Source organism: Ixodes scapularis, unplaced genomic scaffold (genome assembly GCF_016920785.2).
Source record: "Ixodes scapularis isolate PalLabHiFi unplaced genomic scaffold, ASM1692078v2 PGA_scaffold2__306_contigs__length_199485367, whole genome shotgun sequence".
Classification (NCBI taxonomy): domain Eukaryota; kingdom Metazoa; phylum Arthropoda; class Arachnida; order Ixodida; family Ixodidae; genus Ixodes; species Ixodes scapularis.
The window spans coordinates 189953836-189979021 of record NW_024609857.1 but is presented as its reverse complement, the minus strand read 5'-3'; the positions used below and the strand labels follow the sequence as shown (position 1 = coordinate 189979021).

At 45.5% G+C, this 25186-nt stretch overlaps 2 protein-coding genes across 4 annotated transcripts in view; one reads left to right on the top strand and one right to left on the bottom strand.

Annotated features, from left to right (window-relative positions):
* LOC8036084 overlaps positions 1 to 25186 on the top strand; it is a 140858-nt gene that overhangs the window by 88123 nt on the left and 27549 nt on the right. For all 3 annotated transcript variants that reach the window (XM_040208378.3, XM_040208379.3, XM_040208377.3), the window contains 8 exons: positions 1229 to 1392; positions 5702 to 5895; positions 10965 to 11094; positions 13453 to 13569; positions 14591 to 14719; positions 15432 to 15536; positions 17922 to 18064; positions 21303 to 21820. In XM_040208378.3, the coding sequence (XP_040064312.1) occupies positions 1229 to 1392; positions 5702 to 5895; positions 10965 to 11094; positions 13453 to 13569; positions 14591 to 14719; positions 15432 to 15536; positions 17922 to 18064; positions 21303 to 21820 (1500 nt within the window). The remainder of the gene's footprint in view (positions 1 to 1228; positions 1393 to 5701; positions 5896 to 10964; positions 11095 to 13452; positions 13570 to 14590; positions 14720 to 15431; positions 15537 to 17921; positions 18065 to 21302; positions 21821 to 25186) is intronic.
* Positions 23442 to 24153, bottom strand: LOC115325325. The gene has a single exon (XM_029986047.4). The coding sequence runs from the start codon at positions 23934 to 23936 to the stop codon at positions 23442 to 23444; it is 495 nt and encodes a 164-aa protein (XP_029841907.4). The 5' UTR covers positions 23937 to 24153.

Sequence of the window (25186 nt, the reverse complement as noted above, 5' to 3'; positions counted from 1 at the left end):
CCTTATCTCACCATGCTAGGAACGGTGTTGCGTCTTCCAGGAATGTTAAAACAGTCTGCAGTAGAACAAAACAGTTATGCTTGAGCTTCCTGACACTGTCCGTGTCCAAAGCTCAGGAAGCCAAGTTTTCTAATCGTAACCATCACCAATAGACCCTTTGCAAAAGTGCGCATCATCTAGTAGCCGCTGCATCAATTATCCGAGTTCGCCTTTGTTCAAGTACATACTCTGAAAACGTATTGGACATGGGGGTTGCAACAGCATTCGGTATGAACTCGGCTCGTGTCAAAAACAAGTGCCACGTCGGCGTTCGGCAAGGATTCGGATCCGATTGCACACTTCGTGTCCAAGAAATGGCAACGGCCAGTGTTGCTCGATGGTGTTTTGAAAAGGGTTTGTTGTCCCCACTTTGCTCATAGCAACAAAAAGCAGCGGCTGCAAGAAAATGGGGGCTGGCATGTCGATGCTTTGAGTGTGGCTCATGCGATGGCCCTTGTTGGCTTGTTCCCTCAAGTTTGCTGCAGTCTATACACCATTCAGTGCTGACTACTTTCTAGGCATACTCAAAGAAAACATTAGTTTTCATAGGCTGCTTCAATTCTTTCTGTGAAAAGGGAGTCAACTAGCCTACTGTATTTTCCACACTATAGTCCTCACCCAGTGTGTAAACTGCAAAAACAACTATCAGATAAAAAAAATAAAAAAAGCTTTTTCATAAAGAGCTTACACCAGGCGTATAGTTTGCACCCTGTGCATAGCTCACGCATGATGCATATTTCACACATAAAAATGTCTCCTATGTGGACATCTTTAAAAATGTCTTCATCATTAGTGGCTCCGATCTCAGAAAAGCCTCGATTACTTTCTGCAGGCTCGATAAACATGTGCCCGTGACAACCCGTGTTATTATTTTTTTCATGTTGTTTGTATGTGTTTATATATAACGAAGAAGCAGATATAGCAAAGCAATATTCGATTCCTGATGATTTCGTTACATAATTTCTCATTCACTAAACCTGTCGTGTCCCGTCATAATGAGTGACCTTAAAAAAAAAAAAGAAAAGTCCTCTAGTAGTTTAGGTTGCATAAATTTTCAAGTTCTAAACATGTGGAGCCCAGAAAATACTGTGGTCCCATGCAGCAGACATCTTCTCAGTCATCCTTCGCACTTCCACCAATGTCAATTCCCCTGCTTGCTGACTCTGGATGCCCGTTTGTGCTTCCGCAGGCCTAGACGACATCATCATTCCATATGTGCACTTTTTCCTCAACAACGACATCGATGGCCACCACCTCCTGACGCTGGGCCCGGATGACCTGACGAGCCTCAACATTGCCAAGATTGGTCACCAGGAGCTCATTCTCGAGGCAGTGGACCACCTGCGCCAGCTGGTGAGTTTTCGCTGCTCTACAAGTTTCTAATCTAGCTCGTCGATTCGAGCTCCCTCTAGCGATAATGTCTCAGCTGTGGATGTTCCTGATTTATTAAGCCCAAAGCTCCGGTGTCAAAAATGTGAAACTGGTTCGAACCAGAAAACTTTGGTATTTAATACCTTACAATTATTTCTTTCTTTACTTATTTATTCTTTCAGGGCACGTAGGCATCATAGAGGAGAGTGGGCTAAAACATCTTAATAGCACACATAAAAAATGAGACGTTTACAATCTCCTGTAATGCTGAATTAGAGCGCAGCTCTTGAGGAGGAGGAGGGGAAGGTACGGAGAGGAGGGTATGCCCCTCCTCCTCTCCTGCTCGCCTCCCATTTAGGGGAAAGTTTTCCACTAAATTTGGCGGAGAGTTTTTTCTGCTAAATTTTTTTCCGCTATATTTAGCGGGGAATTTTTTCTGCTAAATCTAGTGGGTAAATGTTTCTGCTAAATTTAGCGGGGAAATTTTCCCACTAAGTTTAGTGGGAAATTTTCCCCCTAAATTTAGTGGAAAAAATTCCCCCTCAAAATTAGCAGGACTTTTTTTGCACTAGTTTTAGTGGGAAAATTTTTTTGCTAAATTTAGTGGAGAAATTTTTCCCGCTAAATTTGGCGGGGAAAATTTTTTCCGCTAAATTTAGTGAAGAAATTTTTCCGCCAAATTTAGTGTGGAAAATTTTCCGCTAAATTTAGTGGGAAAATTTTTCCGCTAAATTTATCGGGGAGATCTTTTCTGCTAAATTTAGCGGGAAAACTTTTTCCGCTAAATTTAGGGGGTAATTTTTTTCCGCTAAATTTAGCGGGGAATTTACCCATAATGCACCGTGCAATTACGGCGACGGCAACGGTGACGCCGACGCCGCTCAAGCCGGAATCGGGCGCCTAAGAGCTGCGCTCTGAAAAAGAAAAAAATTAATATAACTAGCAATTTAGCATGGGTCACTCATATTAATCACATAATCGCTAAGGCGAATAGCACACTGGGCTTTCTACGAAGGAACTTAAGACTCTCTCCTCCTAGAGTGAAACAGATTGCATACCTAAATTTAGTCCGCCCAAAGCAAGAGTACGCTGCATCCGTATGGTCCCCGTGGCAAAACTACCTTAAACGGGAACTGGAAAGTGTGCAAAATAGAGGTCTGAGACTTATTTTTTCTGATTATTCTTTTTACATTAGTGTTTCTAGTTTGCGAGAGCGAGCGAATCTTCCTGGGGAAGATATCTCAATTAACTCGGTTTTACAAAATCTACCACTGCAACCCTACGCTTCGAAAACTTCTACTCTAACGTCTCATTTCCCAAGACTAGACAACAGCTGTAAAATAGAGCCCATATTTGCCTCCACCATCTCCTATGCCAATTCTTTTCTCCCTTTGACAATATTAGAATGGAGTGCTTATTTATATCCTTGTGCAAACGATGCTGAGTCTTAGCATGTTAATAACGTGCCCTTCCTTCTTTTTGTGTGTTTATTTCTATTTTTGTTATCGCTGCTCACGGGCTTTTACTACTGTTTCTATATTGAAATGTTTAGTTTCCCATCCCTTGTGTCGCTGCTCACGAGTTTGTATTACTATGTTTCTATATTGAAACTTTTAGTTTCCCTTCCCTTGTGTAATGCCCTGTAATAAAGCCTTCAAGGTATTATGAAAAAAAAAATACTGCTACAAAATAAAATTAGAAATAGGTACTTTAAATTCAGCGCTGAAAGTCCGCAAGATGAAAGTGGAAAGTATTTACAAGCAATGCCTTTGTCCACACTGGTTCAATATCAAAAAGAGTTTCTGCTCTCATCTAGTGCTCAGGGCCAATTTTGCAAGTATATGTGGAAAGCAAAACACACTGTGGCTTGAAATGTGACCCTAGATTAAAGGACATTTCTTTCAACACAGAGACACTGACCTTTTCGGCTCATGATGCTTGACTAAAGTGTCCAGACACTTCTCATAATCCTTTGCGCCACAGGATCGCATACTAACCTAGAAAAAAGTACAAAGTCAAACCGAACCCTCATATCAAAGTCTATGAAAGTCATGGAAAATCGCTTCCAACAACTGTGAGCACACAATTTAGCTAAACCAGTGCATTTCTTCCATTTTAGTCATCGTAAAAAGTATGTTTCATTGATTATATTGCTTTTATTATAAATATGTGCCTCAGTGGCCTGGAACTTAGAAAGTATTTTGTGCACTCTGTGATCACTGCATGTATCTATGGAGAAAAGGGCGTAGACCTGACCACCTATCTGATTCTCGACTGGCTGTTTTTTCCCAAAATAAAGCCAAATTTCGAGGGTCACACAGTTTTTCTGGGTAGTTAAAATCTCATAGATTGTGTTTTACTAGAAATCTCGGTAAAGCATAGATATCTTGTCAGTGTCTCTTTAAGATCGGCATAATCTGCAGGGTCGCTAAATCAGATTGAACTTTGGGCCATAGTTAGATTACATGCTGGCAAACCTGACACTTTCCTGTAACTCTGCCGTAATTAGCACCAACTATTATTATTGGCAAACATTTTCTTTGGTTAAGTTTTTTGTGTTTGAACCTTTTCACTTTTATTTTCCCATTTAAAGATTGGACTCCAGAAAAACCCCACAGAGTAGATTACAGAAAAAAGAAAATGTCCTTTCAGGCTGTCTTATCTCAAATCCTATTACTGGTCGCAAACAAAACAAGCTGGGCTGATAGCAGAATTTCTGAAACGGGCTAATCTTTCTTTTGCTAGCAGCTTCTTTTGCAGATAATTTCATACCTGCCAAGTCTCTCATATTACCCAGAAGACTTCTGAATATTGACTAGTTTCTTTGGTTTTACGATTGACAGAAAAATCTCCTGGAAAACGACATCTTGTTACCTTTGCAACAGATGGCTGCAATGATAGTGCAAGGCCCAGCTGTATCTTGCTAGCATGAGCAGTGCAATATAAATGTAATGAAGTTGTCTTTTGTAAATTTGTTGTCAACATTAAAAAAAAAAAACAAAAAAAAAACGCCACCCTGCTTAGAAATTCTCTGGATTTGATTTCTTAGAACTTGGCAGGTACTGTAAAAGCCTTAATGTTCGCAATCCCTTAATTTTCGTGAATTTTCCAAATTGAGAAATTTGCAAAATTGACGGGCATGCGGAAATTTCGATCCTGAAGAGTTTCAATGCAAACATGTGCGATTCGCGAAATTTAGTAGCCGTGATTATGCCCTCTGAAACTGATTCGCGAAAAATAGGGGCCCCAAAAACAAAGGGTTTTACAGTATGTAATTCTGTTTAGCCTTTTTATTGAATTGTCTGGAGTGCACATAAGATAGTACTGGTCATGTCTAAAAAAATAGGCCACAGAAGGTGTGCAGTACAGTTCTGGGATCACAGGTAGTGTCATTGTCTATAGGTAGTGAAGTGACTAATGAAGCTTGACTCCACTGTGCAGCTCTCTATTCTCTAGTCAGATATGCATTCAGAATGCACCAGAAGTTCCTCCCCCACCCTCATTGCCACCAGCCACGGTGGTGGCAATGAGGGTAGACCGTATGCACAATGCGCATACGGTCTGCAACCGAGGTAGACATTGCGTAAATGTTACATAAGTCGTAATGGCTGCTGCCTCTCCTGGTTGCTCCCCAAAGCGATTCGATGGCGTGGCTGTTGCGTGGTGGTGCTTATTTGGTGCATTTTTAACTTGTGTCTGACTATAGTCTAGTTTAGCACTGCATGTTTGATCAGGCACATAACTAGCTGGGGGAGGAGGAGGGAGAGGAAGCCCTTGGCCTTTTCTTCCCTAAAATTCTCCAATTTGGCCGGCAAAAATAAACTATGTATCACAGAATGCTCAGGCCCAAATGTAGCACTAGCATTCTGGACCAGATGCCAAAGTTTCAGAGCTTGCCATTATCTAACTCAAAAATAAGAAGTGATTTTTGGAAATTTTCAATGAGAAAATGGGGCCTGTTTCCTGTATTTCCTTTTATTTCCATGTTTTTGGGGCTTTGCCGGCTGCCATTTTCTCATTGAAACAAATATTGTAAGAAAACTGCTTAATTTTTAACTTAGATAATGGCAAGCTTTGAAGCTTTGACATCTGGCCCAGATTACTACAGCTGCATTTGGATGGAGACTGGGCATTTGACAACGGATAGTTTATTTTTGGGGTAAAAGAAATGGTCTAAATACTTTTTCACGGATGCCATGGTTCTGTACGCGACATCGTCTTGCTGATGGCCAAACTTACGAGGAATCACTTGGTTGGCAGTCTTGAAGGGGTCTTGTTCTCTGCCCCGCAGCACTACCGGCTCATCACAGAGAACCTCCAGTCGCTGGCCCTGAAGCTGGGCTGCAGGGCACGCAGCCTGTACAACGACATGATGCGCATCACTCCGCCCAACCAGGACAACGTGCCCAAGATTGCCACCAGCATCCTGGCCGACGTCTCGGAGGTCCTGATGGCCGTCAAGTCCTTCGTCTCCTGGCTCGACAGGTCGGTCTTGCCCCCCCCGTCTTGGCCGGGAGGGTGCCACGAGAGCGCAAGACACAAGAGTGCATGACAGCAGAGTGCTGCGACACCAGAACGTTTGGCAGGAGAGCACCACAACATGAGAGCGCGTGTCATTAGAGTGTGCGCCACGAAAGCCTTAAACAACAGCTGCAGTCACTATACTCTGTTTCACCTTATGTTGCACCGCAGCAAAGGCTAAAAGCACGAGCTCCTAGCGTTAACAGCTGCCTTGGTGTACGAGAGCTTGTGCCGCCGAGATGTGCCCTAGAGCAAGGAGCTCGCGCTTGTAGCCTGCGGTACAACGCAAGGTGAAACAGAGTACAGGGTGCTTTTTCCCTTGGCAGAACGTTCAAGTATCGAATCCCCTGCTGTAGTAACTCAGTTGTTATACATTAAATTAACTCTTATCCAGCACTGTACAATATGGGAGTGCATCTTCATAATTTGTCATTAATCATAGGAACAAACAAATTGATTTCTAGCACTTTCAAAATTCTACAATTTCTCGACGTTTGCCGGAATTAAACGTGATAATGATGTAGCACCTGCGCACATGGTAAGCTCCTCTAGCCTTACTCTCAGTAAAGAACTAAAATGTTTACCGTAAAATACCAGGCAAGCGCCCACTCAAAATATTGAGATATTCATGAAAAAATGGGGGATGGACGCTTGTCCGGTCATCAATTCTACATATAAATGGTCTGTGCATATTTTCTCAGATTTTGCAAATTTGGGTATGGGCGCTTAATGTGGTATGGGCGGATGCACGGTATTCTACGTAGTAACCTAACAAAAAAAACTGATTGCCAAAGCAATTTTTTTTTTTTTCATCGATATTGATATGTGAATTGAATTTTTGTTTTTGGGGGACAAAAATGGCAAGTAGAATTGTCTCGAGAGCGAAAAGTAGTGACCGATTTCGAAAGGAGCATTCTATGAGCGGCAGCGATGACAACTGTGTGGTAATGACTTCCCACAGGTCTGCCTACTCAGCCAATTAAATGACATCAAGAGTTTGAAATGTGACACCCTTTGGTGTAAACATTTAAGTTCAGTGGAAACAGGTGTTTGAAGACCCCAATATCGATCATTCCCAAGGCACTCTCGTGACGCACTCTCGGGACGCACGCTTTAATGACACGCGCTCTCGTGACGCACGCTGTAGTGACACGCGCTCCCATGTTGCGGCGCTTTCCTGTCGTGCGCTGTCCTGTTGTGCACTCTTCTCTTCTGTCGTGGTGCTCTCCTGTCGTGTGCTCTCATCGGCGCTCTAGTGTCGTGAGCTCTCGTTTACCCAGCCGTCTTGGCCAGGCGCCAGCATGCTTTGTTGGAGATTGATTGAAAGCTCGTTTTATTCCACATTTTATGCGCCTGGGGTGCTGCTGTGCTGGGGTAGGGCAGTAGGTTCGAGTCCCTATCGTTTCGTGGAAAGACGGCCTGTGGAAACATGTTTCGAGGACACATGGTTTGTGGACACCGTGTTTTGTGGAAGCTAGTTTTGTGGACATATCCCCCTGCGACGTTTTGTCGACAACATACTTCTTTGACCAAGCCGCTGAAAGCTAGCATGTGATTCACTGAGGTGTGTTTACCCAAACCTTGGGTCTCCCCCCCCTTCTCTCTCCCTCCATAAACCAGGAAAGATGTAAAAAGTTTGTTGCAAAAACAGCAGGGTTGTGCTTGACCGAATGTTACAAGGTCTGTCAATGAAACAAACGTGGGAAGCCTTTTGACGAAACGAATTGTCAATGAAACGTTGTATGTCGACGAAACAATCTGTCGACAAAACGTTGATCGACGAACTGATTGCCACCGAGTCTGTCCGCTGTGAGAAAGAAATCTGGGCTGCAGCCACTAGCAAGATAAGAGTGGCAGAGAGGTTTTTCAGTTGTCCGCCACCTGCACGAGCCGGGTACCTTCAACAATGCTTCGGCTTCTCGTAATGGTTGGATCGACGGATGGCGCAGTGAGCGCATACTGGAGGTTGAGCGTCCAAAAGACATGCCCTGCTGTTCTTGTCCCGTCAAGCATAATAATAGTCTTTAAAAAAGCAGTTTTTTGTTAAATTTAAGAAATTTTGGGATGGTGGGTAATTTCACATTGAGAAATACTAACAAAAAGCCATACAGCAGTTATTTCACGAGCACTAGAACTGTTTTCGTGCTGTGTTGCCTTAGACGCGATCCCAAACTGAGTCTAAAAACTTTGGCTGCGACTGACAATGCAGAAGGACACGGTGCAAGGTCCATGAGATCGTGGGATCTGCTGCATTCCATGGTGGTGCCAATGCGGCACTGGCTTTTTCTGGAAAGGTGGAAAACTAAGCACGAAGAGTCGCAGCATATGTGACTTAGGTAGCGCAGCAGGCCGCCTGCTAACAGTAGAGTCTTCATTGACTCGGTGCATGTCATACATTGCCGGCCAAGGGATTTAAACCGTAATATCTGACTTGTGATTTTCCTAGACGGTTCTAAAGGGAATTGCATTTTTTTCTCAATAACAAAAATTGAGAGGAGTTCCTTCTAGCAGGTCAAAATCAAGTCCCATCATTTTAAAAAGAGCCCCCTAAAGCTCGTCCATTGGCTATATTAAAAAGTTGGTTTAGGAGTGTACCATTTTGTTAAAACACCCGAGTCTGGGTGAGAAAACTTGAAAAACCAAAAGTAGAAGAGAGGGAAAGAATTCAGTCAGACGACGTTTGAGACATTGTCTGACTGACTTCTTACCCTGTCTCTTCTACTTTTGTTTTTTCAAGTTTTCTCACCCAGTCTCAGGTGTTTTAACAAAATGGTAAGCTTATACCGGCTCGACTGCACCCTCTCTGTGTTTCGGTTTAGGAGTGGTTGGAGCTGACTGACAGTCCTTATGGGAAAAAGACTTATAGCTTTGAATCTAGACACATTTTTTATGCGCATGTGCGTTCGAAGCTGAGAACAGTGTTTTGAGTCTTGGGTATTGCCGATTTCAGAAAAATCTGATAAATACTATGGCTCTTTTTGTACTGAGTGACATTTTGTTATATCGAATGAATCACAAACTGTCCACATCAATTAGACTTGGAGAACAACTCCGGATTGGAGGAGGAAAGGTCCACTGCATTTTTATTAGCAGGGCTCCCAAGCCAGCTATGTTTAACCTTGTTTGACCACAAAGGCAGACGAAGGGCACACACATGCAACAGCTAAAAGCACCAGAATGTTTGACCAATATGGTTGTTTGGTTAAACTTGAAAAGGAACTTGTGGAAAGCTTGGAGTCGCTGCCAATGTTTTACTAAAAGGCAGCTTCCAGGAAACCCATTCACTAAAAGTAATGTAAACAGTAATGTTAGCACCAATGGAGTATTGGCACTGGATGTAGTAGCATGGGGCCTTATTTATTAGATGTAAAAACCCAGTAGCTCAGTGTGAACACCCCTTAATTGAGGTGTTCTAGAACACCGCATACCGTAATTTCCCGAGAGATGGCCCACCTAAAATGGAAAGCAAATCTAGTGAAAATAGGAATTAAGCTAACTTTCAATATGCAATCAAAAAAAACTTTCAGCCTTTCCACTCTCGTGAAGAAAGAAAACTAGCGAAGCTGTACAATGGTGAAAATTAAGTATTTATAAATGTAAGGATTGAGGTGTGATTAAGTAATTGGTTATGTGAGAACCGTATTGTCCCCGGTTGTCTTTGTTATACCACGTCAACCGCCGAAGGCTCATGAATGGGAGTCGAGACGCCACTAGTCATTCCTCCACCACGTTCAACCTCGGCAGGTGCTCAGGTACAGGTGGGTACTTGCAGCTGTTCACGGTCGCGAACCAGGGCACCGCGCCTTTGATCAGGGAATCTCGACACGTTCTGCACGCCTGTTCTTTGTAGACGTCCGCCGACTCTATATGCTGCTGGAACGCGCACGCGCTCGTTTCCCGATTCTTGTTGTCTGACACGCCGCCGATCGTGGATAAGCCTCCGGCGAACCAGAGTCGGTGTCGGTCGCACACGGCGCACGTGACGCCAAACGGATTCTCTATGAACTCCCTCCGGAACTTCACCGTCACACCCGGGAACAGTTCAGCAGGCGTGGAGTGCAGTCGTCGCCGGGCCTCGCGCTTGCGCTTGGCCTTCGTAGCCTGCCGGCGCCGTTTACATCGCTGGCTCTGTTCTCAACGGCGGCTCTCCAGGCAAGCGATGTGCTGTTCTTTCGCAAGTGAGTCTGGAGCGATGGACGCAGTGGAAGTCGAGGCAACAGCGGCTTCGCGTCGGTGCATACGTCGCCGCTCTTTCTGCACCCAATCTTTTTTCTGCGAAAGGGCACGCGCACGGCCCATCCTGAGTCTAAACTGAAACTGATAAGAGCATACGAAACAGCGTGCAAAACAGACGAGGACGAAGAAACACATGTGACGAGCGTTGCGCTCGTCTCGTGTGTTTCTTCTTCGTCCTCGTCTGTTTTGCGCGCTGTTTCCTACGATGAATTCCCACCAACTCGCCCAACTATCCATTCTTCTATGATAACTGGAAAGGTTGCCGCCATCGACGAGCGATGGCGGCAACCAGACTGGTTGTGTGCTTGCCACCGTTGCTTATAGATGGCGGTAGCTGTCCAGAGGTTTGTGGAGGTTTGTGTCGACAAGATTTTGGTACCGGACACAATCCTGGGGAACCTAACCCTTAACAGCTCCGCTGTAAAAAAAAGTTGAAAGAATGCTAGTTTTAGATTCTGTGACCTGCAAAACTTGTGATTGCAGCAAGGGGCGATGAACTAAAAGACGGCTGCCCCTCCTAGTCGACAGTGTTTGCTCATCTCCCGCCGCGACTAAGTAGTACCATTATCACCGAGGCCGCCATTGGCCAAGGTCCTACAGTTACAAGAAGTAGGCTATCTTCCGGTTTTATTGATAAAATAGCATATCATGCCAAAAAAAGGGGTGGGTTATTCATCTCTCAGGATATTATGGTCGGTAATGCTACATTGCTGGCGACAAGAAATGTGTGCACGTACAATTGCACGGTCTCATCGCTCCATCTTTAAAGTCGTTGTGTTGCCGTACCTCGAGCGCAGGGCTCCATTTGAAGGGCAGGAGCGCTACTTCAACATCCGCAAGACTGTCCTCAAGCTGGGCATAGAGCTGGCATCCACGGCACAGAGGGACCACTTTGCAGACAAGCCGTTTGCAGTCATACAGAACAGCGTAAGTTGCCCGACCTTTGCTTGGTTTCTTATCGAGCCACAAATATTTCTCGTGACCCACAGCCGGTGATGCGTCGTCAGCGTATGGAAGGCTTAGTCCAGGAACTTCCACACTCTGACGTGGAACTTTCCCGAGTCGGACGCTTACTCACCTCTACATGTGACCGAATCACATACAGAAGTGGCCATTGTGGGACATGTGCTACGCTGATGCTCAGCGAGCCTGTGCCCGAGGTTACAAAGGTTTCACTGTTGTTTACATGCCCCATTCTGAATGTGCAATGATGCTGCAAAGCTACTAGATCTGCAAGTGTGCACCAATGATAATTCATTGTTCTTTGTAAGCCATTAAGCTTCAAGACAGCACCAGATGCAGTGTAAGTGTATATCATCACAGAACTAGACCTCAATTTACGTGAACATATATGCCCCACCAAAGCCTTGTTTGTTTCTTATTCTTTGTAAGCCAACAAGTTCCATGACTTGTCTTTGTGAAGCTTAATTTAGAATAACTGCTATAAACTTATATGGCATTGATGAACTCTTTCCTGACAATAGGAGTAATGCCTGTTTTGTGTAGCTTTTTGTTGCTCTTTTTTTCATAGGGAAACTATTAGTTTTGCAATGTGATACCATACATGGAAATGAACCTGATAAGCTGGCTTTTGAACGATGTGAACGTCGAAGCAGAGACCTGAATTCTCATGCAAGATTTGATTCGTCAAACGGAATGTTTTTTATAAAAACTGATGCAAACCAAATAAATATGGCTACATCACACACACACAAAAAAAAAGAGTAAAATGAAATATTAAAATATATATATATTTTTTTTCATTTTAACAACAAAAATTTTTGCAAAGCCTAGAGTTCTAGCTTTTGAGCCTCTGAGAATCAGATAAGCCCCTTGACTGACATGCCATTGGACCAAGCGGTTTCTCAATGTGGTGAAGCACAGGCCACAGGAACTCAATTATGATGAACCGGCTTCATCGTCGGACCCACGCCGCTATCCTAGTCGAAAAATTCTACGAAGGATTTACGAAAGTTGCCACGCTGACAGCACGCCGGACCCAGACTCGTGTCAACAACGATGAGGTGCCGCCGGCTTGGTGCTCCGCTTAAAAATTGCTGTCGAGCCGAAAGAGAAATAAAAAAATCAGAAACCAAAACTCTAGTCTTCAAACTACCTATGGGAAAAGGCAGTGAGTGTGCGAATAACGTGGGAGCTCTAAAACGAATATCTGCACCCTTTGTTTACGAGATTCAGGTCACTGACGCTCTACGGGCACGGTCAAGGAAGAGTTAATGTGCAAGCTGTCACAAAACTAATCGTGAATGCATATTGGAAGCGAGCAACGAGATGGTGGCACCACTGCGCGGCTCCTAGCAGAAGCATTTCGTATTGAACACAGCCGGTCTGACATAGACATCCTGTGTGGCAGCCAACCTTTGTTTCTAACGAACGTCGGCTTACCGAAGCACAGCGCGATACGAAACGTTTGGGGGCATACTCGGCGCTATCCTTTTTTGCACGAGACCCGGAAATCGAGAATGCAGAATTCCTCCATGTTCCAGCGAAAACCTTCGCGATGGTCTCGATCTCAGTAAGTGTATTCGATCAGCCGGCGAGCGTGGAGCAATCCGATAAGGAGAGCGAAAAATACTTTTGGCGTAAGATTCATCAATTACCGGCACCGACGAACGTCGTGCTGTAGCAATTTCTTGACCGTCCAGCCCACAAATGCTTCGTGGAGGCATATTCTGGCGCAAATAAACTAAAAACATGACGCCGCATTGCCGTTCGTTGCACCTCACAGCTGCGAGATGCACGACAAAACCCTAGCTCCGAGCGACTCCTGCGGGTCGAACGACATGAAAACTCGTACAGAGCAATGCTGGATGCGGGTAGGTTTCCGAATTTCAAGGTGCCAAGCCTTTACTCTGGAGCAAGACCAAGAAACACGGCCGTGAGAAGGCGCAGACGCGGCCAAGACGTCGCGGGCGCATTAGAAGGGGTCTGAGCGAGTGGGGTTTTGTCATGCGTCATAACACGGACGCTGTCGTTGGTGGCGCTGCCAAGCCAACCAGTTTCCACAAAAGAGCGGTGCGCCCCCTTTAGGTGTTGCACGGTCCCAGTAAGCACATTTTTGGCAATGCATTTTGTATTCCTTGTTCTTTGCGTGTGGCCGAGTTCCTCCGACTGTCGTGTTGTTCATTTTTATGTTGTGAGTGCCTTGTATCCGGAACGTTACATAAGCGTTCGTGTCACTTGTGCTTTGGGGGTGCAGTGTCTGCTGACTACCTAAGGACCTCCGCAGTGCTGGCACTCATCTCGCGTTTCCATGCTTGCTCGCAGTGCAAGAACTTGGCTGACCTGTGCGACATGATCATCCAAGAGTGCAACGACTCCCTCATCATCCAGCCAGCCTCCCTGGACGTTGCCACCGTCAAAAAGAAACCCGAGGAGGAATGGGTAGGCCCCCTCACTTTTTAAATCACGGAAAGATTTTCTTTCGTTGTTGCCTTGGCTTCCGGCGTCAAAAAAGCATTACAAAAGAGCGTTATAAAGAGAGTTTAGAAAACGGCAGCTGCCATGTTGTTGGCCAGCTGCCAAGTTGATTCCTCTCGGTCCAGCCGTGCCGCGAAGTCTCGTGAAAGCCACGCCTCCACGTTGCGTGTCAACACCTCGCTCCTGCTGCATTGCCCACGGTGCCGGGAATACAGGTGTCCTTATTTGGCATGACTGCGATGCCCTTAAAGAACACATTTTTTGGCATAAGTCTGTGTCTTAGAAAGGGCTGTGAATTTTTTTTAAGATGCAGTTCAGCAAAAGACACCGTATCTGCTCAAATAATAGCCATGCTGTTTACAAATAAGGCCCGTGCGTCTAAGTGTCGGAAAAACGCCTGCAATAAACTTACCTCGTTCAAAAGGTTAAAAAACATAACAGAAACCCGTTCAGGGTAGTCTACGCTGCCAGTTCGCAGACGATGTCTGCGTAGGGAGAAGTGCCGCTGACAGACGACATACGCCGCGTGGAGAAAGCACCGGCCGATTCGGATCATAATAGCAGTTGATCCCGCAAAGGAGCCTGTATCGGCCGGCAATCGCTCGACGCTATGTATGCCATCTCTCGGCAGCAGTTTTTTCTACACATGCATCGTCTGAGAAGTGGCGGCGTAAATTGCCCAGAACGGGTTTTTCCATTTTTACTTTTGAACGAGGTAGGTTCATTCCTCGATTTTATCATCGTAAACTTCCACCTCCTGCTTGCACCTCCGTGGTAAATTGCAGCACGGTACGTTGAGAAACACGGTACGTTGAGAAATTTAGACAGCCCGCAAATTATTGCGGGCTGTCTAAATTGCCTCAGAAGCGTTAGTTTACATGCTGTAGAATGCAAGAAGTTGATTTGGAACTATAGCTTCTTTGGTTGACTCTGAGTGTTCCCTGGCTCTGGAAGAATGACATCTGATTGTTTGTTTTGGTCACAGGGCATGCAGATCAACTCGTCCTACTCCGGAATACACATTGTTGGCGGAGTGAAGTTTCAGAGCCCGAGCCATCGGTGCGGCAAGGTCGACGTCGGCGACGAGATTGTCCAGATCAACTATCAGACGGTGGTGAGTGGGTGCCAATGGCAGCAGGACCCCCTTGGGAACGAGTGGCTCTTCGTGCGCGTAGGATTTTGTAGACTGCCATCGTCTAGTGCTGTCATCTCCTGAGGAATGCTTATGCGTCACATTTCACACAGGGAGTGGTGCTCGAACTTTGTAATCCTGTGGGAACAGTTGCCAAGGCTCATTTAAGGTCATTAGAGATGGGTGGCCTAGTCCGTTAGGACACAAAGGCTCGGAGCATGTGGAGTGAAAACTTGCACTGCAGAACACAAGGTCGCTTGGCTTCAATCCTCAAACAATCCTCATCACCACTTCGAGATATACGTTAAGGCCCTGGGCTAGCGGTTGCAGTGCAATTGCTAAATTCCTCATTGGCAGCACGAACCAGTGTCACCGTACTACGGCAGGTTGACCCATCTTGTCTAAACATTGAAAACTAAATTTTGTTTTTTGCTCGAGGGGTAAAGCTGAGCACAGTCGCTGCGCTGCTGTGACTTGCTGACCACGGAATGTGTTTGGCCAGCTATTGCATAACGAGCGTGGGCAAGAGCACCCCTACACCCGGTAGTTTTTGTGCACTGAATATTCCACGAGAGCAGCTGCTGGGAGAGGGTGCTACACCGGTATTCTTCCCACACAATTGTCGAGCCTTTCTTTGGCTCCTTCGTGATCGTTTTCGGATCCTAATGCCAGTTCTCTTCCCCCCCATCTCCAGGTCGGCTGGCAGCTGAAGCACCTGGTCTACATGCTTCAGGAGCATCCCACCGAGGTCCTGCTTACGCTGAAGAAACGGCCCAGGCACACTAACATTCTGGGCCAGGTGAGGACGCAGTTGCACTCGTCCTGCGTTAATTTCCATCGACGTCCTGCGTTTTTCCAGGAGAGGCTCTCTGCTCCTCACCAGTCATCTGGTTCAGCTAAGAGCGTTTTCAGCTTACTGGAAATGCTCGATGTACAAACGAACATGAAAGTGAAAGGAACATGCATAATGGGATAGGTGCTGTCGCCAACCGATTTTTCGGATGCCGATAATTCAGAATTGTTTCATACCTCGGACCTAAAGGAGGAGCCGTGACCTAGACGGTATCAATAATGTATATAATTCCCGGCCAATGTTTCAGACAGCTTGAAGTCCGAAAGTTCGATTTTTCGGACAAAATTTACGCGAGCGATCAACGGAAAACACTGCCGAGAAGCTGCCATTTTAGATTGTATGTTGGGTGCACATGGATTGGCTCGGTTCGGCAGCGCTACTCCAGTACTGCTAGGTCCTACCGCTATACTCTGTCTCACCGTGACTTGGCAAACCGGGGAAGCTACGGCCCTCACAACCCAGTAAGAGCGTCGGAGCGAGGCCCGTGTTACCACGTCACGGAAGCGTGTACGTCACTGCGCCAAATGTGAGGCCCAAACGCACCGGCTGTCGTCTGCTGGCCAAGAGTCATCTGCTGTGAAACCAACCAGCGTCGGATGAACGTGCTCTGCTGCAACATTGCCGTCCATTAGAGCAGCGAGCTCTTCGGGAACAGTTCATGAGGCAACCATACGCTCAAGTTACTGGCGAATCTGTTGTGGGTGCTAATGCAAGGGCGAAATTTGGAGTGGAAACGGTTGATTACAGGGCTTTGATCATTCAAACATCATTAAAAAACCATGTTGTTCTCAGAAAAGGGTTCATCGGAAATAAGTATAAGTTGGAAGGTAACATGTCTTTGTCTTTTTTTCCTGTTGTTCCAATAGGGATGCAATCGCGCAACTTCAGTTACCATTAAGAGACAAAGAAGCCTAGAACTACTTTTTGTCGCAGACAATGCTTTTGCTGTGGCGGTAACGAGGCCTCCATGACCTCAACCATGGAGTGCTGTCACGAGCCTTGCTCTGACGCCCTTATTGGGTCCCAAGAGCCGCAGCCTCCACAGTTCACCAAGTTATCGTGAAACGGAGTAGTATAGGGGATGCTATGCTATGGCTTTTTTTTTTCTCAAGCTGCGCATCATTATTATCATTGTTGCTACCATTTTTCTTTGTTCATTTGCCGTTCTGCAGTCATGGACTTGCACCTCTCATCTCGTCTCGGTGAATCATGTTTTTGGACTATGCTGGCTTGGACGTCATGGCCCCATCTGTTCTTCCGCTGCCGCAAAGTGTCGCTAAGAAGCGCAGAAAGTATTCAACTGTAACCCTAGAAAAGAAGGCAGCGACTCTTGTGCTAATAGAAAGTGGCTGAATGCAAGCAGAGGCATAACCTGAAGCAAGGCATTATTGACAGCATTTTAATCCCGCTTAGACGTAATAAAGGCAAGTTTTATTATCTGTCTATTTTTCGGACTGCTCTATTATTCGGATGTTTCTTCAGTCCCTGCGGAGTTCAAAAAATAGTTGGTGACTGTATTTTGTGCGTGTCCTATCCTGCACCCAGTCCATTTTTCAGGTTCCTTTCAGTATCACCTTTCTCTTTAATGCTGTTTCTTATGTTATGCTGAATGCATAGAGCCTAGCTCAGTTTTTTTTGGGGGACATTTCTGCCTTGTTGTCCTCTCCGCAGAGTTTGCCAACAAATATTGCAGTTCCTTTGATGCCGGTCAGTGTGATCAACCAAATTCATTTAGAATGTTTTTTGTCAGTCTGCATAATATCCTTCCAAGCTGTTTGCTCCATGACTTGTCACTTGTGTGTTACTCTAGTACAGTAATTTGCATTGAATTGATTACTTCACACCCCAAAAATTTATAATAGAAGTGGTCATTTACGCCTTTTGGGGCCGCATATTTTGTTAGTTAAACGGGAATGTTCATTAATCGGCAATATCTAGTAGTAGTGGTTTGTGGTTGTCCCATTAAATTTATGGGAAAGTGGCCAGGGCTTAGTTTTACTTCGTTAAACGGGCATTTTTGCAGCAAAGGTGTCTATTACGAAAGCATTGGACCGTACAGCACAAACGGTTGCAACAGACTCTCACGGGCAAGGCTGTCAGTCTTGAGCACAGAGGATTTTATCTAAGAGCTTGATGTTCCAATGCATGGAGGGTAGGAAGCTTCTGGAGGTGACATGACGCCACCAGCCCTGAAGCCAGAAGTGTGGAACGTGTCCCTCCACACTTCTGGCTTCACCTCTGGTGGCGTCATTTCGCCTCCAGAAGCTTCCTATACCTCTATGTTCCAATGTGTGCTATATATACTGTAACCATCCTCTGTTCTCCCTGCAGGTCATTGTGCTCAGGCCCTACAGGATTCCTTTGAAGAAGGTGACCTACGGCAAGGTGCACATGTGGCCTGAGAACGGGGTACCGGCCGTCAACATCGAGGAGGTCTTCCCAAACAAAATCCAGCAGGAGCCCTCCAGTCCTCGGTGAGTTTGGCTGGCAACTACTGCCACCTTCATTCAAAGAAAAGAGTCCTTTCTGTGGCTCCTGCAGCAGTTTCATGGTCCCCAACAACCCCTTTAAAACAAATATTTAGAATTACTGATGTAGCCAGTGTTCATAGCCTGTTCTTAAGCTCCTGCTAGTAAGCTTTCTGGCACCTTGCTGATGCTAGCCAATCAATTCAAATGGCGCAGTGCTTTGCAGACACCTCTACATCAAACTTCTGTGACTCATGGTTTCTATAGATATTTCCTTGGCCTCTAAGTTGCTGGTTTTTCATTATATTAATTCATACAAATTATTTCATACTTTGACATCTAGCATGCTTGGCTTGTAGGGCAGTTGACCCCGTGCTGCCTAGGTCTGTTCTCTGCCATGAAATGGTACAGTCTTTAGTAATTTAGTAATTTAATAGCTTCCTAAAGACTAAAGGATAAAAGAACTGTGAACTTCATAAATGCTCTATTTGCAAAAGCGAGTGCATGTAAACATAAAGTAATATCCCTTCCTTGCTTTTAAAGTGGGAAGTGTCTATATTCTGAGCTCTAGTTTGCCAAAGTGAAAGAATAATTCCCCGATGTATCGCCGGTTATCCCAATTACCACTGACTTGTTGTCTTGGCAGTCGAGCTGTTTGGAAATACGGAACTCGCCACTTACGCTTCGTGCATGGTATTGAATTTTTTTAAACCAAGTGTACTGACTCCCGTGCCTTGCCCATTTGTTCTATCCTGGGCTTCCTACAAAATATCAGACACTGAACGCTTTGAGGTCACAGAATTCGTTCATTTGCGCCTATGGAAGCGTAAATAGAGTCTTTTAGAAACCTTGTCGAGCGCGTTCATCAATTTTTAGTCGCTTCAAGTGAGTCTCGTGCGATTAAGTGTGAGCCTGAAGCCAAGTACGGCTTGATTTGTGCTTGTATCGGGTTTTGTTCCAGTCTTGGGAATAAAATTCGAAACCAAACACAGATGCAGCTCTTGAATCCAATACACGCCAGGCACTCACAAACGAAATTGTGTGACCTCGCACAATTGGCACAGCGATTGTAAAAGGCCTCACGATTGGCATAGAGATTATATGGCCACAATTGCAAGCAAGCCCTCTGCAAGTGTCTCTGTCCGATAACCGACACGAATGACACGAGAAGAGGGTGTGATCAAAATGCTTCATTTGTTTTTTGTTACGAGAGAGGCAATCTTATAATTTTGGGTATTAACGTACATGCTCACATTGCCGATAAAAACATTCTTGCCCCAATGGTCGGAGAAGATCAAAACGTGCCGCACGTCCCGTGTCTGCTGGCTTTTTCGTAGGATTGAGATAGATACGTGAAAATTTCTTTAAGATGTCTTTTCAATAGACCTTATGCGAAATTGCTTTGTGGTCTGACAACACTGAGAGTGTCGCCATTTTAATGTTGGCAAGCGCTGTCGGTACCGAAGCATGGTGGAGGCATCGGAGACAGCCGCACGGGCAATGTGCGATTGCACAGCAACTGTTTTCCGCCTTCCACCATGTTATGTGGACGAGCAGTTTAAATAACCTACCGCAACTGTCTGACAAAACTCTCAGAGGCCTCTGCACGCTGGCGACAACCGTCAAAGCAGCGGACCAAGCCCTACGCCTTCGCTGTGGAAGCTTGCCGCCAGCGTGTGCACAGGCCTCCGAAAGGACTATAGGCCGTCATGCGTTTCATCTTTGAGAACACTTTTAATTCCTTTTTCGATGCAAATAGGCTTGAAGTCGTACTGTTTAGCGGTATACTGCTCCACGCAAATACATAACTCAAAATGAGTTTTTTTTCCCTTTTTTTTTAGTTCTTACTGGCGGAGATTTTTTTTCGTGGAACACTCTGTGTTCTTCTAAAAAAAAAAACTGCCCAGAGCAATATTTTGCAAGCGTTGCAAAGGGCTAAAATTGGCTTCAGATAGCATTGACCTCAAGCACAGTTGACGGATGTTGCGCTATTAATGAAGACTTGTTCAACCCTGGCAGAATAACTGCAGTGACTTTCTCAAAACTACCGCCGAACTTTTTTTGCAAAAAACAAAATTTCTACCTCAGCTGCGACAAAAAGAAAAAAAAAAAGAAAAGGAGGTTGTAAAATGGAATTTTAGCCACTGCGATGAACGTAACCTACACCGTGACCTAACCATACCACTGTTAACCGTACGCATCTTCAATTATGGTTGGTGGCGTCGATTATAAAAACAGCCAACTTTTTGCCTCACTTAACAGCCTTGGTCTCGTCCGCATGCATTGAGCTGCTTGTGCATCAAGAAAAAGGCAGGCCGACACTACAACGCACATAAAATATAAAAAAAAGGTCATAAACAAATTTGGTACAACTTATAAAAAAAGATTAGGGCTCAGTTCAATAGTTGTAAATGGCTTCACGCAGCGCGATAACGTCCGCATGTTTCTTCGCGTTGTCACCGATTGTTTTTGTCAAAAGCTGCGTCTCAAGTGACATAAAAATAGGCAAAATGGTGAACCCTGTTCACGTTTGCGTTCACGTCATGCATGAATCGAAGGTTTATCGTTGCATCCGCAGCGGAACGCAGCAATCATTGGCATCGCATCTCTTGCATGAAGCGCGGTCGCTTGTTTACATGGGGTCTTTGCCGGTCGGGTCTCTGGTTTCGTTTTCTCGCCACTAACAAGATGGCGGACGTAGTTCTCGGCGCGCTACTAGATGGCGCTCTAAATTTCGCATATGGCCTATTACTGCATATAAACGCAGTTTAATTTCATTTCTTTCATGCAGAATGTGTCGTAGGGCTGGGTCTCGCGAGAAAAGCGACACATTACGCTTGACCGACATGGTCACGTGACAGCAGGAAATGATGTCGCGTCACTTGACATCATGATGTCACATGACTTGACATCTTGTCACGTGACACCATGATGTCGCATGACACCCAAACTTGACACCATGATGTCATGTGACTCGACATCGTGTCACGTGACACACTGAAATCACACGACATGAGAGCTCAACGACAAGTCTTGTGACATCACAATGTCACGTGACACGCACGTTGGTCAAAAGTAATGCGTCGCAGCGACGTCACATACACGCAGCACGTGCCCAACTCATTAGTACTGCATGCTTTACGTCTTCAATCTCTTCTAATACGACGAAGACACGCCTAAGCATTTTGCACTTTGTCATCGCGTACGGGACTGACACCCGTCTGCTGCCTCCCCCGCCACGCAGAGTCCTGCGCGAGGTGGAAGACGACGACTCGGCCTTTCTGCCGGACGAGACAGCGGCAGCCCATGCGGCAGCGGCGGCCGTGGCCGCGAGCGCGTCGGTGGTGCCCTCGATCCGGGCTCAGGTGTTCCCGCCGCGCTCGCGGGCCGCCATCCACCGGCGGGCTACGGTGAGCGGCGCCTCGCCCACGGTCACCAAGGCGCCCGTCAGCATCCAGGACCTGGTGGCCGGGGGCATCCCCTTCTTCGGGGGCTCCAAGAAGAAGGACGCGGTCTCGCGGTCGGTCTCCCACGACCCCGGCTGCCACACATCGGGCGGCAAGCTGGCCGTTGTAGATGGAGGGGCGGCAGACGAGGGCGGGACGCAGGCGGCGGAGGCACAGCGGAGGGTGGAGGTGGTGACACCCAAGGCGAGGACGGCCTCGGACTCGGCCGTGGTGCCGCTTGTCGGGAGGGCCCACCTCCGGGGCGGAGAGGCGCTCTCCCCGCCCCTCGCGGACTGCCGGGGGCCGGCGGCTGCCGGTGAGTTTTGCTCGTTGCTACCCGACCCAGAGCCACTAAATAGACTGCATTTTAGAGTGGGGGCTCTCAAACTTTTTACAGCGGAGCTGTAAAGGGCTAGTTTCCCCAGTACCGTGTCCGTGGACAAATAAATCTCTACACAAAACTCTAGACAGCTTCCACCATCTATGAGTGATGGCGGCAACCTTTCCAGCCGTTCCACTCTGGTTTTCCCCGGAGTGGAAAGGCTGAATTTCTCTAGGTGTTGTCTAGAAGTCGTCCTCGAGGTTGTCCTAGAGGTCGTCGTTGAGATTGTCCTAGACATCATTCTTTAGGTTTTCCTATACATCAACGTCGTCCGAGAGGTTGTCCTCGAAGTCGTCCTAGAAGTCATTCTCGAGGTTGTCCTAGACGTTGTCCTCGAGGTTGTCCTAGAAGTCGTCCTTTAGGTCGTCCTAGGGGTCATCCTTGAGGTCGTCCTAGGCGTCGTCCCTGAGGTCGTCCTAGCCGTCGTCCCTGATGTCGTCTTAGAAGTCGTCCTTGAGGTCGTTCTAGACGTCGTCCTAGACGTCATCCTCTAGGCGTCGTCCTTGAGGTCGTCCTACCATAGTACAGCTTCGCTGATCTTCCTTCTTCACCAGAGTGGAAAGGCTGAAATTTTTTGGGGCACAGCTCCTTTGGGGCTAGCCATGTCCATATGTTTGTCCGCCGTCAGGTGCACGTGCTCCTGCTCGTGAGCTCACGCGCTCCTGTGCTCCCGTGCTCGTGGAAGATAAAAAAAGAAAAAACCGCATCTCCACGTAGTGAATGATGTTGATTGGGGCGAAGCTCTGGTGGTGCTTGTCTGCGTAGACGGTGAGCCGCAGCATGCCGAGCCTCTTGTTCGTTTTCATCCATGTCAGAAAGAGAATGTGTGGTATGGAACGTGGTTATATACGCATCTGAGCATTTGACCGCAGCGTGACATGGATGAAAACGAACGAAAGGCTCGGCATGCTGCGGCTCAGCGTCTACGCAGACAAGCACGACCAGAGCTTCGCCCCAATCAACATCATTCACCACGTGGAGATGCGGTTGTTTTTTAATCTCGAGGAATCCTCATCTGCCTTGACCCACGGTCGAGGAGCCATTCCCGGTGTCGGGCCTCGATGCGACAAAGCAGTTCAGAAGTCTACGGAGCTTGTGAACAGTTGTGAATGTAACAGTGAGTGTTTGGTTCATAGGTATATGCATGATTGGGTGGCTTAGAACTAATAATCAATCAATCAATCAATCGTTTTATTTATGGCCTTTAAGCCAACGGAGACCCTAGACAAAAAGCTGCCAGTGGCAGCTTGACGAGATCTGGGGCCCGTCTAAAATTTGTCAGCAGGACATCCATCCAGAACACAAAAGGATATTACATGCAAAAATACGCTGAGTAATCACTTCACGCATTCAACTTCTAACAGCATTATACAAAAAGAAAAAAAAAATTATTCGCAGAACTTGTGACAGATTGAAAACATATACAGCTACATATAGAAGAAAATTACGCAAAACAACACAAGGCGCACAAAAACGCATAACTTCTAACAGCACTGTACAAAATGCAAAACTTATACAAAGGTATGAATATGCTCAAGAAATTTCACGGAACAATTCACAAGAAATGCATAAGTAATGATTTCCTTCCCATTTGATATATATCAGTATTATTATTAAGAAAATGATTAAGTAATAAAGGTAGACGATATGTAATTGACTGGTAAGTATAGTTAGTACGAGCTCGTGGTACTATCCATTTTTCGAAAAGACGGGTGTTGAAACTACGAGGATGTTCGGAGAGCTCTGACATCTTGCATAAAAGCGAAGCATGCTCAGGAGATGAAAAACGAAAGCTGTGCAGTAATCTATAGTCATACATCTTATCAAGATTAATTATTTTATATTTGGCAAACAAAGGTTTGGTGTGAGCGAGATAGTGCTCATTGGCAATATGACGAAGCATCTTTTTTTGAAGTAAAGTAAGTTTTTCTATGTTTGTTTGTGTAGTTGTCCCCCAAACAAGATGGCAATAATTAATGTAAGACTGAAATAGTGAATTGTAGATTTGTGATTTCACGTTAACTGGGAAAATATTGCGGCAGTGTGACATAACTCCAACCACCCTAGACAGCTTCGTAACAAGATAATTGACATGATCATTCCACAAAAGATGTTCAGAAAAAATTATTCCAAGCGTTTTATGTTGTTTCACTAACTCGATTGGTACGCTGCCTATTGTAATATTATAATTAATTGGCAGAGCCCTGCTCTTTGGTCGAAAAACTATAGCTTTCGTTTTCTGAATGTTAATTTTAAGGCCATTGTTGTTGGACCATATAAGGAACTGGCTAAGAACATCATTTGCGTCTACGATTAATTTTTCAACACTCGTTTCGGCAAGAAATAGGCTGGTATCATCAGCGTATATTATGTATTTTATTTGTTTGTTTATATTTACAATATCATTAATATACACATTAAATAACATTGGCCCTAGTATACTACCCTGGGGAACCCCACATCGTATGTTAAGAAAAGGCGATGTATGACCATCGATCACAACACATTGCTTGCGGTGCTCCAAATAGGAATGTAAAAGAGACAGAGTTACACCACGTATTCCATAACAGTATAGTTTATCAAGTAGTATGTTATGGTTTATGAAATCAAACGCCTTGCTAAAATCTATAAATATACCAAGGGTAAACAGGCGATTTTCTATATTTTTCAAAATAATTTCTTTTTGTTGAAGCAATGCAGACTCAGTTGACTTTCCTTTGCGAAAACCATATTGAAAATCCGAAATCACAGAATGTTTAGCAAAGAAAGAATCGAGGCGTTTTAAAATAATTGTTTCAAATCCTTTGGAAAATATAGGAAGTATAGAGATAGGCCTATAGTTTGTCGGTAGATTTTTATCTCCTCCTTTAAATATGACTGATACTTTAGCTAATTTCATGCTACTAGGAAACGTCCCCTGTGACAAGGCAAGGTTAAAAATATGCACCAGGCAAGAGGCGATGATATCTATAACAAATTTTACGGGTCTAGCTTGTAAATCATCTGTGTCGCAACTACTACTGTTGCTAAGACCCGAAAATATAGAACATACTTCGTGTTCATCAGTCGGTTCTAAAAAAATTGTTTCGTGTACTATATCTTGTATAAAACTGAAGGCATTAGCATTACTTGGCGGCGGGCTTAAGTTTACGAATACTTTATTGAAGTGTTCTGCTAGTGATGCCCCAGAAACGTTTTTCCCGTCAACAGAAAGTTCACCAATAGCTTTACGCGGTCTACTACGGTGTAACACCTCATTTATGGATTTCCAAACTAATTCTGGTCGTTTTTTGCAATTTC